This window comes from Convolutriloba macropyga, chromosome 7 (assembly GCF_964194025.1).
Source record: "Convolutriloba macropyga chromosome 7, txConMacr16.3, whole genome shotgun sequence".
Taxonomy (NCBI): Eukaryota; Metazoa; Xenacoelomorpha; order Acoela; family Convolutidae; genus Convolutriloba; species Convolutriloba macropyga.
The window spans coordinates 32,409,629-32,424,770 of NC_134474.1; the positions used below are offsets into that span (position 1 = coordinate 32,409,629).

At 37.9% G+C, this 15,142-nt stretch overlaps 1 protein-coding gene across 1 annotated transcript in view; it reads right to left on the reverse strand.

The window, feature by feature from the left end:
• LOC142342786 (eukaryotic translation elongation factor 2-like) overlaps positions 1-15,142 on the reverse strand; it is a 425,342-nt gene that overhangs the window by 10,737 nt on the left and 399,463 nt on the right. Inside the window, exon 2 of the mRNA XM_075394355.1 lies at positions 706-1,133. Within this exon, the coding sequence (XP_075250470.1) occupies positions 706-1,105 (400 nt within the window). The 5' untranslated portion in view covers positions 1,106-1,133. The remainder of the gene's footprint in view (positions 1-705; positions 1,134-15,142) is intronic.

Here is a 15,142-nt window from a genome sequence, read left to right on the forward strand (position 1 = left end):
CCGCTGGGCGCTACCTGTTTATCCCGTTTTTTAGGACGAAAAGTCAAAAGCGTCAGACGAAAAATCGGTCAAGCGAAAAATCGCATAAAAAGACCGACAGGACTAATATAACTGCTACAAACTTCGTTTGAGAGCAATTAAACAGGCCAAAATCAATTTAAGTTGAAATATGAGCTGATTTTGAAATTGAAAATTATTAATAGGCTCTCAAAACCACTGATTATCAGCTCCTGATGGTCACATATTTATGCAGCGTCGATCAAAAACATAGAAAACATACAAGGGGAAAAAACTAAGCCAAATGGACAAAGAACGGCTGTTTTATATTAATGGGCTGTTCTCTAAAAAATTACTTTTCAAAGTCAAGTCGTTCGCTCAACATAGAGCTCGAAGAAAAAAATTTTTTGCTCAGCAGAAATTAGTTGATACGGCAAGTTTACTCACTTTCGCTTCCAGGGCAAAATACCGCCTGAAAAAATAGTGCTTCGGGTTTAAAAAATTTGTCAAGAAAACCAACCTTCTTCCAGCCCTAAATAAACCAAACGAAAGAAAATAATCGCTCGCTATAACAGCTATTAAAATTCAAAAACCTAGCCGGAGATGGAACGATGACTGTTAAAAATTTCTGCACAATGATTCGAGTTGTGAAAAGACTAGTATTAGCTTAAGATAGCAGTATTAATCAAACAAGCGAAAGACTCTAACCGCTCACGCAGTCTACGACAACCAAGGCTCCGTCAGTGACACGTAGAGCGGCCGTAACCTCAGATGAGAAATCAACGTGGCCCGGTGAGTCAATCAAGTTGATCAGAAATCCATTGCCTTCGGTCTTCTGCTTGATGAAGCCCATGTCTTCCTCTTTCACTTCATAGTACAGGGAAATTCCTGTTGACTTAATAGTGATGCATCTTTCCTGCTCGTCCTTTCGTGTATCTGTGAATCGGGTTTCTCCTGCTTTGGCCCCGGCAATGATACCGGCTTTTGAGACGAGAGAATCTGTCAGGGTGGATTTTCCGTGATCAACATGGGCAATAACAGACATGTTACGAATGTTCCATTTTTTGTCCATGATTTCACGGATCTGATCTACTGTAAAATTCACCATTTTGTTGCTTGATAAATATCACACCTATCTGAAATCGTCAACTCTTTGCACTTATTTCGTAGCACCACACAACACTAACAGTAAATTTTAAAATGGTTAATTTAATGAAAACATCGGTTGCTTATTTATGCTAAGACTATTTATAGAATTTTCGTCATTTTGACTGACACAATAATGATATAAATAGCTACACTCGAACGAAACTATATTTAGCATGATTGAATTTTAATTACACCAAGAGCCAGTTGAACTTTTTATTAAATGCGTATTGAACACTCCAGACATTACAAGTGGAGCATAGGTTAAGAGGCCTGGTTGTTATATTGATGGCGCGATAAACCTAATAAATAGATATCACTTCTCAAAACAAGCTTAATTTGCCAAACAGAAAAATAAGCTGTTCAGTCATGTGAATAAATTGAATTGCTATAAAACTGACCGCGACGAAAAAAATTGAGGTACAGAGCTGCCTAAACAGGTTCATTTTTGATTTTTACATGTGGGAAAACTAATTGAACCTCACTCAAATCGCGTTCACAACAAAACGTCCCGTAAAGTAGAAATTAAGCGTCAAAATATTAAAAGCATCAAATTTGAGAGCAAATTAACGAAACCGCAACAAGTGAGTGTCAACAACAGCCATTTTAAATCTCTTACCAATCAAAATTTAACAGGATGGGTTGCCTCAGTACTGTTCCTATAACTCTCATAATGTTCCTATAACTCTCATCTGCGTTTTTGTTCACCTTTCACTGAGAGAAATATAATTAGAACAAAGATTAGTTTTCATCTCTGAAGATAAAATGGAGCTAACCAATTATACCAGTAACGTCGAGCGAATTGCTCGCAAACAACAGACGAGCGGTTACCTCAATCAGTAGCTAGTTACAGTTTAGTGAGGAAGGGCGTGTGGTCTGCCCCGCAGAGGGATTGATAGATATTTTAAATTAGAGAACCCAGGGTACGAATTTTTTGGTCTCTAAAACTTGGAGGCACGTGCAAAAGTGGAATGCTAAGTTTTGCGGCCCTAACTTCGTGGCACTAAATTAGCGGCCCTCTCGCAGTAACCAAAGTTGAGCTAATTCAAAGTTCCAGAAACTATAAAAATGTTCCTTGCGATAGTAACAGGAAGAAAGCTCAGCTTTCTGGTGTAAAAAGTTCGATATCTCTCGAAGAAATGAAATTAGCGGTTGCCGAACAGGGCAAAAAAGTCATGATAACAACGATTTTGATAGCGATGGCAAATTGGAGCAGAAAATGATTGAAATAGCTGACAAACCGGAAAAAAATAGCAAAATTGACGAAAACTTCTCGTTTAATTACAAACATGCTTACGAATTTTTTAATGCGTAAGCTTTCGAAAATTACATTTTAAATGGCTTCAAACAAAAAAAAACACTTGAAAGTGACAGCTAAACACGCTGATTTATGGCTTATTATTTATGAGATAGTATCTTTAACCAATTGTCATAAGAATTTATGGTTCAAACATTAGAACCGAGATTATGTCAGAGAATAAATATGATGTTCAAAGCTATCGTTGGGACTAAACACTGCGTTCGGGAAAAACAAACAGAGCAAGGACTCTGGGACCAAGTTATCTTGGTAAACTCAAAAAGATAAGTCTACATTCAATTGTTGACGAAATGTAAAATCTGAGATGTAGAATGAACAAAATTTATAGACAAAACGTATTGGCTTTAATGGGGACCGGTGAATTCTCTTTTCATTGGTAAAGAGGGAGTCATAGGACCGCATGCAGTCAGCAGTTCATCATTGTGCGTTCATCATTGTGCAAAAATAATAGTAGAATTAACTGCTCCAAATTACTGTACCGAGGAAGTGCCAATAATTGTAAGACGAAATGACAAGAGCTACGTGCGCTATACGAACCCAATATCCAAGGTTTTCTATAGAAATTTTACGCTTATAAATTGCAACCCATTGCCCTAATATATTCCAACTAGGTAATGGTTCTTGGATAGCGTTTGGTCAAACCTTACGATAGTAGGAAAAGCACAAGTGTTGTCTTATCTTGAGGAACCCAAGCGTGAAGTTTCTATTTTTAAGGAAATTTTCGATGGTTTATTTCCAGAGAAGCAGCTCGAAGAAAGTCGACTAGCTCAAATGTATACACAGTCGAAGAGCGATAACAGGGAGAGAAGTTTTCCTGGGACCAATGGAGTATACACATGAACAACTATTAGACTTCAACACATACACCAGTGACTTGAATTGGCATGAAGTTCCTTGGATTAAACCCATCGAAAGAAACATTTTTGGAAGTTTAGCATTTAGTAAGCGAATTGACTTAAACGCTAATGACAGTTTTGACTGCAAAACTCTAGTAAATGTGTTTAAGAATAATTTTATCAACTACGTTATTTTTGGAAGGATCTCAACCAAGAGTGGCAATACAGTCGATTAACCCGTTAATCGAAATTATTTATATAACCGTTCTGAAAAACTTTTCAACGTCAATAGAATGTCTGGAATGATGTTCATTTTCAAACATATCTAATATTGGTTTTGTTTAGAAAGCGAAATGGAACCAGAAATGGGAGATTATGTATATTATCTGCCGCAATTGTACGAATAAAAGGAGTTGTCCGACGGGGAGTCTATAGAATCTGCGGGGTCGAAACCCGTTTTACAACGGTCGTGGCCTTGGATGAACTATACTCAACAACACTAACCTAGAGACCGCCTATTACTACGCAGCAATGGAGTCGGATGAAAGTCGGGTTAGAAAACAGCGAAAAGCCTGGAGTTGCTTCCTTGCAATTACAGGAGCAACTTCAAAGTGTACAACAGGAAAACAGTATGCTACAAAGACAAGTTGTTGAGTTAAAGCAACAACTAATCCTTGCCGAACAGCAACGGGAGCATTTTCGTGCTAGAATCGAAGCTAATAATAGTTTAGTTGAGTTGAAATGTCAACTCCAGCAAATGCGGCGCGACTAAGAGTCAGCAAGAAATGAATCAGACGCTTCGTCTGGCGAGCTAAAATCAGCTCTTAAAAAACTCGTTGAATACGAGGGTGAGCTGGAGGCAGCTCGGAAAAAAGCTTCAAAAACGGCTTCAAGGGTAGGAAAATTAAGAGTCAAAATTAGAGGCGGAGATAAACGGCAAAGAGCTCACTAGACGACGACTACAGGAGATTGAAAAGAAGTTACCCAGTACAGGAGCATTGTTAATATACGATCTGCTTGGGATTTCGCCCACTGCAACGATTGAGGAAATCCAACGGCGATTCAAACATCTGTCTATTGATACACCCTGATAAAAGAGGCCAAACAGAGATTCCAGTTATTAAATCAAATAAGACGCGTGCTTATGGATGACGGTGCACGTAATATATACGAAACTCATGGATGGTAGTTCGCTGTCGACTTTTTAAATTAATGAGTGGAGCATTATGCTTCCATAGGGGAAGGCAGTGTAGTGACCCTACAAACATGCTCACGAAGTTTTTAATGCGGAAGCTTTCGAAAGTTACATTTTAAATGCCTTCAAAAAAAACTTGAAAAATGACAGCTAAACACGCTGATTTATGGCTTATAGACAATATCTTTAACCAGTTGTCATAAGAATTTATGGTTCCAACATTAGAACCGAGATTATGCCAGAGAATAAATATGATTTTCAACGCTATCGTTGGGACCAATTGGGAAAAACACAGCAAGGACTCTGGGACCAAGTTATCTCGGTGAACGCAAATAAAGATAAAACCGGGGGCTAAAGCGGTTAAATTCGAGTATCACGGTTCATAATAACTTTTAACGCAATTTCTCAAGCTGCCTTCCCTACATTTCACTTTTATAAAAGTTTAATTGTATTAATCCTTCTTTGAGCTGAACTTTGCCTATAACTTCTGAATTCAACGAGTTCTTCCATTTCGAATTTGTCACTAGAATTCGGAGGATACTTTAGAATCTAAGTTACTTGAAAGGGATTCTATATTGTTTGTAGGGCCACTACACAACTAAGCATTTGATCTTATAGAATCGAAATGTGATAAAGATTGAAAACATAAACCGCCTAGCGTCGATGAATTGCTCTCGAACGTCAGGTAGCGCAACTTTAATGAGGGGGGAGGGGATTGATGAAGCCTAGTTTCAACTTCATGAGTGCAAAAAAACAACCCAGATATCGCGCAAAAAACAACGAAAGTCACATTTGAGAAAATCGTTCCAGAGCACAGAATGTTCTAGAACAAAATGACTCTTGCTGTGTCAGTAATTGAGTCCAGCTGCTCAAAATTATGAATGAACACAATTTCATCGGGCAAATGTCTAAGCAGACGAAGGAGAGGACAACCGAAAACGAAAAGTCAAAGCAATGACGTGCAGATGTTGTGAAATTCGAGCAGATGTTGAAGTTCGTACCAACAAACAGCTTTGGATGCAGTGGTTTCAACGTTATTGAAACCAAAAACTCAACAAAAAAAATCGAAAATGGTCCTTAGAAAGCATTAACCTTTAAAAAACAATTACTGGCAAAGAAACGAAAGGATGAAATTATTGGCTCAGCTTTGAAATTATTTAAAGACAAATGGTATCAAAATAATTGATAATTAGCTATCCAGCTAATTGTTGCCAGAAAATGACAACAGAAAATTACGAAAATCATTAAGTACCAGCGGACAGCAAAATCAAAACAAACGCCGAAAAGCGCAATAATTTTGAACATAAACCGACTGATGTCGGAAGAATTGCTCTCGAACGACAGGTGGACGGGAAACATTTAACCCCGCCGGGATTCGAACCACTGAATTCGCGATCCATAACCAGATGCACTGTCCACTCGCCTATCAGGCCCCTTTTGTTGCAATGCTGCAACCGACTTTATATTAGCAACAAGCTTTACACTTCGGAGTAAGATCACTCAAAAATGAAGAACGAAAGCGTGAAAAGTCACTTGAGAAGTCAAAGAATGTTCTCGAAGAAAATCGCAAAACTGTCAAGCAAAAAATGTGCATAAAAAAGTTACAATAATTGCTATTCGTTTATAATTATAAACCAACACGTTTACAATAATTGCTATGAACTTCGTTCAAGAGCAATTATAAAGGTATCCAGTATCCACTTCATATACATTGACTAAAAATGCGACCTTTAAAGAGTATGCCTCGATTGTCAGCACGTGAGATTGTGTAGTGATGAAAACATCGCTGATATTTTCATCTTCAATTTGTGGAATTATGTAAGGGCACGTGCTGTCATTGGGGGAGGGGGTGCATAAAGTACTGAGGGGCACAAACCGACAAGATCCGATTCTCCAAATTGAATTCTTACTTTTGGTTGGTAGTAGCACGGAAAATCGAATGCAAAAAGACAAGAGTGATACAATTGGGATCTATTTTGTTTTGCCCCCCACACACACACAGCTGAGAGGGCTTCTAACTTTTGCGCCCCTCCCCCCCCCCCCCCCCCCCCCCAAGTGCAAGTGCTACTTTTATACATAGTAAAGTGCTATATAAAATATGGTGGCCGCCGTATTGGCCGACAGGGCGTTTAGCCGACAACCAAAAAATGAGAAATTTAGCCGACAATTTAAGTAAAATGAACAACAAAACTTATTCTGAAGCTGCGATTGGCCAATTTAAAACACTATTTCGTAAGCGGACACATATAACGCAATTTTTTCATCAACTAGTGTAATTAACGAAGGTCTATCCGTGGTCGGACCGTATTTTACCGCATCTGGCCATGCCTCGCGGGCCATGGCCATGCCTCAGCTGCCCGTGGGATTTGATATGAATCTATCACAACCGAACTACTGATTTATGGACCAATGAGACTTTTATGACCAATTGAAAAAAAATTATGACCAATTATGGTAAAACTGTCGCCTAAATTTCTCATTTTTTCCTTGTCGGCTAAACGCCCTGTCGGCCAATTTTCCTAACACCATAACATATGTTAGTAACTATATAACATACTGGGGGCGTTAAAAAACAGCTAGGGGGGACAGAAAATATCCTGCAATTGCTACCAACTTCGCTTGAAATTGAAAATCAAGAGAATCGCAGCTTTTTGACCTAGTGTGGGTGCTCAAAAACGAGTTTTATGCGATGCAGCTTCAAAACATTTTTCATATCTCCACTTAATATTTCCAATAGTAAGAATTTAATTAAGCCAGCTATGCCATGTAATAATCTCAAAGAACAAATATATTAAGAAAAGCATTAAGCCGAAAAATCCAGCGTTTGACTAAAAATGATCAATAAACAATCAAAACAGACAATGATTTAAGAGAGTAATAATGCTCGAATAAGACATTTACACACATCATCCTTGAAGGCAATTGGGGGGAAAAGATACCAATCGTACAAATTTTTAGCCAATAAGACTCTTGCATAGATCAAATTGACATTTTTAGTAACAAAAATAGACATCTGAAGTGTTTAGTTCTACTGCCTTCCGGTTTTGTAGGCTTTATATTGGAGTCAAAATAAACGGAGCATAAAGAAGTTAAACAGGCATAGGATCCTCAATACTCGGTACCGTTCTGATGCAACTAAATCTCCTTTCTTGTGATTTTATCTCGTTTCCTCGATTATTCAAACTCGCCTTTGCTAGCTTGTAGAAATGCAACCAGTTACACCCGTATTTCTTCCGAAAGAGATCTTTAAAGGTTTCTTTTCGAGTTGGCGAGAAATCTGTTCTGACTTCTTTGAGCTTTCGCCTTGATTTTGGCGATAACATATGATTTTTCAGCTCTTCATTTGTCCAGAGCGTTCTAGCGGCGTTTCTTCCAAGAATTTGAGCTGTAGAACCTTTAACAGTCATTAGATTAATGCCTTTTCCTGGACCTTTTGTTACCTCTATCACAGCAAGAGGCGCCGGTTTCGTGGCTGCCATTAGGATGTCACTTGATGGCTGTTTTACATCATTTGACGAAGATTCTGCTAGTTGACGCTTAACAAAATCCTGTCTCAATTTATTCAGAAAAAAAGCGGATGATGACATGTCAGGAGCTAGTTGTTCGATAACACTCGAAGCTGAGAGTGAATGACGACGCGCTGCTACATCTTGTCTGATTTTGTTGAGGTAAATTAGGGCCGTTTGTAACCCATTAAGACCAGCCAGTAACCCATTTATTGCAGCATCAATTTCAGCCAGCTCTCCTTGAATATCGCTTGACTCAATTGTACTCATATTTCAAAAATCCATCAAAGAAAAATGAAATAAAATTTCAAACAGGGCTTTCTTAACGCTTCCGAGCAATTTACCAAATTCCTAATAACAAAAATTCCAAATATCAGTAAAAGTTCATTAGTTTAATTGAAGGATGGATGGTAAACAGTATCGGAAGGTAACAATAATTCCAAAATTATCAGTACAGTTTAATAAGTTTAATAAAGGAGGGATGGCAAACGAGATCGAAAGTAACTCTCCTAGGGATCAGAAATCTAATCGCCATATTTGGAGCTATCCAATCGAAAAACTTTGAGGAGATAGATTGCGGTGTGAAAATCGGAACCTCCTTTTTGATGTCACAACCATTCACAGTACTTTTGAGCGAAATTTCGATATGAAACATTACCGAAATACTAACCTACTAAAAAATATTACGGAGTGAAAGAAAAAAGAAAATTTTGAGGTCAAAATTCAAAACCAGCTACAATTCGAAAATTCGAAAAACAACAATCATCACTAAAATCTGTCCAATTCTAAAAAACGTTGAACACAGAGCATCGTGAGTAAACAATTTCAATGCGGTAAAAGTGTTAACGTGCGGTAAAAGTGTTAGCTGAATAAACAATTTCAGTGCCGTAAAAGTTTTATCGATTTATTTTTCGTAAGCAAGGAACTCTTAGAACACTTTAACGAGATAAAGATCAACAATTTGATCTAAAACGCAGACATGATATAGCGGAAAGCATAAAGAAGCAATTGCGTAAACTCGATGTTGAACAATTGAACGAACGAATGAAAAGCGTTCAAAATCCGCACGATAGCAACGCATCGGACACATCGTATGACGAATTTGCCAAGGCCATTCATGAATCAGCAACCGTTCGGCCTGAAAGAAAATCACTGAAATGTTTCAGAAGAGAACTGTACCTACTGCACAAGCACTTGAAAGCTGGATATAGACAGAGAAGAAGCAGATTCTGATTATTTTAAAAAGAAAAGAGCCTTTAAAAACCTTTGCAGAAAACACAAAATGATGCATGAAATAGATCGCGAAAGTTTCATAATCAGAAAAGCGGAATCAGAAAGTTTTAGCAAAAGTATCCGGAATTACAATTCCAACTTGGGAATCATATTTCGGAGGTCTATTTAAAGCTGCAGACAAAATATCAGATGCGCTTTTAGACGAGCAAACCTTAGGAAACCACGATTACTTTTTCAAACTAGAAATGTACCGGACATTTGAAAGATCCAAAAACACTGGAAGAAATTACCGAGGAAGCTTCAGAGTTAAAAGCTGGTAAAGCAGCGGGACCAGATGGAATAACCAACACTAGTATTAAGGATCTTTTCCGTTTGTGCCCCCCCAGTACGTTATGCACCCCCCAGTTACAGAACACGTGCCATTACATAGTAAATTACTATGTAAAAATATTACACGTGCGTCTTGGCGGGTGCAAATAATATGCGCCCACTAAGCTGGGGGGGCACAAACGGAAAAGATCCAGTATTAAATAAGGTTTTCAGTCAGTGCAAAGTTACGTATTCCATATACTTAATCTCTGCTTTGTGGAGAATAATGTACACCGAATTTGGAAGTTATTATATATTAAACCACTGTACAAAGGCAAAGGGAGCAAAACAGAACCAAGTTCTTACAGAGGCATTAGTCTGTTATCTTGCATGTACAAGTTGTTTACGGGTATCATTTACCAGCGTTTGCGAATATGGGTCGAGCGAAATAAAATTTTACCATTGAGTCAATTTGGTTTCAGACCCAAACTGTCCACAATCGACGCAGTTTCGCACTTGAAAAAATCAATCAAGCATAACATCAGCTGCAATGGGAAACGCTATGCCTGCTTCATTAACTACGAAAAAGCTTTCGATTTCGTAAATAGGAACCTGCTGCCTACAAAACTGACAAAAATGGGGCTCCATGGAACATGCTACACACAATACAGTCAGTGCTAAGATGCATCTTCCAGCAGATCCTTGATGGAGAATTCTTGTCAAATGAGATTGAACAGAAATCAGGAGTAGCACAAGGAGACAAACTCTCACCACTCTTATTTAATTTATTCATAAGTGATTTTTCTTTTGAGATGAAATGCAAGAATTTAGATGTTATATTTTACGCTGATGACTTAGTACTTGGGAGCCATAGCCAACGCCAACTACAACAAAGTTTGATTTATCTGAACACCTGTTGTAGCAGGAAATATTTGAAAACTAATGTAAACAAGACAAAATGCATATAATTTAGAAGAGGTGGCCGTTTAGCTGTCGATGAAAAAATCTACATAACGAAAAAAAAGAAGTTGAATTTACTAACACCATTTGTTATCTAGGTGTAATTTTTTCAAGCACGTTATCTCCCAGTCATCATCTAAAGCATCTAATGAACAAAGCTTATCAGTCAGTAGCTTCAATAAACGAAAAACTAAATCTACAGAAGGTCAACTTCAAATCAACACAACAACTCTTCAATTCAATTGTTTTTCTAGCCTCAACTTGCGGATTAGAGACGTACGTCGATGATCTTTTTGAAATCGAAATAAAACAACATTACCGGAAAATGGAGGCCATTTTTTGGAAAAATTAGTGCGGAGTAAGCAAATACACCTCAACCACAACGCTTTTAAACAAATTGATGTTTCATGATATGCATGGATTAAAAGACTGCACGCCAAAACACAGGAGAGTAACTGCCAAGTTCTATGCCAATGGACTGCACAATATTTTTTGTTGTATGGAAGGTTGTTACCAATGGGAGAAAAACCTATGTGTGTGCAGATTCTGCGAAATAACTCTTTTATCAACCGACCATATTCTTTATTGTAGTCACTTTAAACTTGACACCTTTACAAATGTTCTATAAACACTTAAACAATTAAATTTAATGCTTATTTTCTAAATCTGTAAATAAATCGGACAATTTGTTAATGTGATCTGATGCCTAATTCAATCTTCTTCTTCTTCAATTCTGAAAAACGGATTGAACAACCTTGTATTGTCAACTTAGTTTACAGCTTTTTATCCAGGAAACTAGCTTTTTATCCGAAATAACCAGGAAAAAATCTTTCGAAGAAAAGAGAAGAGTGAGTATAAAAATAATTGTGGAGTGTACAGAGACGTCCGTGTTTATTCGGCCGAGCACCTGGAGAGAGCAGAAGCCAAAGAAATTACTTTTTTGTGTGGTCTCTGTGCATACAACGAGATCAAGAAACTCGGAAAAGAGATAGGCAACCTGAAATACTTCGAAAAAACTCTGAAAAAAACCTGGTTACCCTAAGGTAGCTGCTCAACCGTCTGCATCAGCTCTACTCAAAACCATACGAACAGAAGAAAAAAAACAGTGGGCTCGTGAGTCGAATCTGATTATATCAAAACCACCAAATTTAGTCGATTCACAAACTCCGGAGGTGCTAGTTTTGTGAATTTGTTAGCGATATAGGCGCCAAAGCTCAACCAGAAAACGTTGAAGTGAGAACTCTCAAGAACACAACTGACGAGAGTCAACACAAAGTCTTAATTGTCAAATTTAGAGATGCAAAATGGAACTGGAAGGTCCTGAAGTGAGCCAAAAACCTCCGGGTGTTATCTTGGTACAAAGATACATATATCAACCCCGACATGACAAAAGATCAACGTAATCAGGACTACCTACTGCGACAACAACTCCAGGAGATGCGCTAATTGAATCCCCAAAACCGCTATGAAACTCATCGAGCGAAGGTCATACAGTGTGGACCTGAAAGGCCGACATCAAACCCAACCACAGACATTCGACACCAAAGCACCCGCCTTCCCTATTAAACTTCTAAACCTTATGTTTTGGAGCGAACTTGGAGCTATGAAAATTCTATTCTATACGGACTCACAATTGCACATCAACTACGATATATTGAATTTTGCTGAAACAAAACACATACGACAATTTCATATACATGGATTCAATGCTTTTGATTCAACGGCAACAATACTATCGAAGTGGGGCATCGCAATCTTTACAAACATTAATCTAGACTGTTTCACCCGACATCATCGGAAACCCTTGGAGTTCAGTAAAATCAGGTGTACACAATAGTTTATGGCATATTTAAAATAATAGGCGTGTTTTCGATATATTGACATAGAGGTAATAAACGACAAAATTGCCTGCTCTATAGAGAAACTACCTCCTAACTCTAGTTTCCTGTTTTTTAGAAATTTCAATTGTCGTCTGCATAGCAAGCACCAAAGGGGCAAAAATTTGACCGATCTGATGCTTTCATACAATCTCCGTTTGATAAACGACCCTCTAGTACCAACATACTAATCCCATTACGGTAGTAGTACGCTAGACCTTGTTTTTGTTAATGAACAGATACCCGATATCTCAAATTTTGAAAAATTGAGAATACTGCCAAATTTGTACAACAATTTCTTTACAATGTGCCAAAAAATAGTCAGGGTAATCAACCTGTCCGTAAATGCGACCCACTTATACTATCAGAAGTTGAACAATTTACCAAATTCATTGGCTGAAAAAAACGACATCGATGATATCAGTAATTGGATTACCAAAGCCATACAGCATTACTCTATTTCAACGGAAAAGAAGGAAATCTAAACTTTTGTTCAATGGTTGAACTTTACCACAAATTTTTCCTATTCACTATAATGAGACGTCGAAATGACCCAATGGTTGCATTAGCCGGACCAACGCCATTTCTGGAAAATCATTAGATTGAAACCTCTTTCACATCGTTTAAACTCGATTTCCCTGCCAGACTGGAATGAACACTTTACGTCGATCCTACAGAAGTCACAATGATATGCAATGTTTTGACCCAGAGCATATGATGATTAGAACAATCTATTCTCAGATCGAGTCATTACATGTTATACACAAGCTTCCCTCCAAACTCGCCCCTGCATGATATGGTATCACATACGACGTCAATAAACATAATGCACATACCCTAATTGAAACCTTATGTCAACTGTAGAACTTCTTATTCATACACGCCAAAAATCAGATTCCGGAAAATCAGACTGCTGATTCCACTATATAAAAGCAAGGGATCACCATAATCACCAGATAGTTATAGATTTATTGCTCTGATACCAACGCTCTTGAAAATTTCTACATCGCTGCTTTTCAACCAACTCAAGGAGTGGGAAGAAGATAAGAAATTTCTATGGGACTGTCAATATGATTTCCGTAGAGGACGGAGCACAATTGATGCGACCAAACAGCTTGTTTTACTCATTTTGGCCTCGGGCGATGCCATATCACAATATTACTGTGTATTTAATGATTTCAGGAAATCCGTTGACAGCATTGACAGATCTAGGCTGCTGCAGAAGCTCTATGAATATTTTGCACCGATTCTTCTATTGGATTGCATCACCGCCATCCTGACTGACACGCGAATGGTTATCCAGAGAAATCGACGCTGGTTTGGGTGTCCAACAAGGGGACAACTTATGAACTCTTCTTTTTAGTATTTACATCGCAGACCTTGCCAAAACGATCTGGACACTGGTTGCGGCGATTTTTTCTATGCCGACGATATGGTGATCGGATCATGGGTTATAGATAATATTCACAATGCCACGTACTAATTATCTGCTTACTGTGCCATAAACTACCTCGAGGTAAACACAGACAAGAGAAATTCACAAAATTTTTACCCGGAGGACGCCTGGGTGGCGCGGAGAAAGTCAATTAAATGAGAAGTCAAATAGAACCTGTAAGCAAGTTTTTACACCACGAAATACTGTTATCATCGACTGTGTTAATCAATTCTCATCTGAACCTACTCAACTCAAATTGCACAAAGGCTACAAACTCAATGAGGTCTAAGGCCAATTTCATAAATTCATTTTTCAGAGCACTTACAGACTGCGTGAAGCAGTTACTAAGCCAGTGGCGAATTACGGCGTATCCGTTTTTGCATAATCCGGGGAAATTAAGAGGAAGAAAAGGAAGCAGAAAAAGAATAAGAATGAATTCATCATCTGTCAATTCGTTCAAAATAATGACAGTTATCAAAAACGAACATTAAATGTAATTGTTCAAAAATGTATAGAATTTTTGTAAGGTTTGAAATTTAAAAAACGACTACAAAAAAGAACATGATCGCTTGACAGAAGAGTACCTTCGCCGAATATAGCCTCCTGCAGTGCAACTCAAAATATAAATAAGCTATAGTTAAATTGAACATAAGTGATGAGAGCTTGTCTCTTTGGGCTACTTCTGTTTTCTGCTCAATCTCATTTGGCAGGTATTCACCGTCAGGGATCTGTTGGAAATTGCTTTTTAGCACTAATTGTATCGTGTGTATGTGGAGTCCCAGTTTTATCATCATTGTAAACAGCAGGTTCCTATTTACGAAGTTTAATGTTTTTTCGTAGTCAATGAAGCAGGCATAATATCCGCCTTTGCAGCTGATGTTATGCTTGACTGCTTTTTTCAAGTGCGAAACTGCATTGATTGTTCACAGTTTACGTCTGAAACCATGTTGGCTTGGTAATAAAATTAAATTTCGCTCAAACCAAAATAGCAAGAGCTGGAAAATGAGAGCCGTGAACAACTTGTACATGCAAAATAACAAGCTAATGCCTCTTTGGGAACTTCTTTCTGTTTTGCTACCTTTGTCTTTTAAAAAAAAATTATAGTATATGAGAACTTCCAAATTTGGGGTAGACTATGCTCCACAAAGCAGAGGTTAAATAAATGGAATACTAATCTTTGCATTTGCTGAAAACATAATTTTATCCAAGTGTTTGTTAATTCATCTGCTCCCGCTGCTTTACCAGTGTTTAACTTTAGAGCTTCCTCGGTGTTTTCTTCCAGTGTTATTGGAACATTCAATTGTTCAGTACATTTTCAGTTAGGAAAACA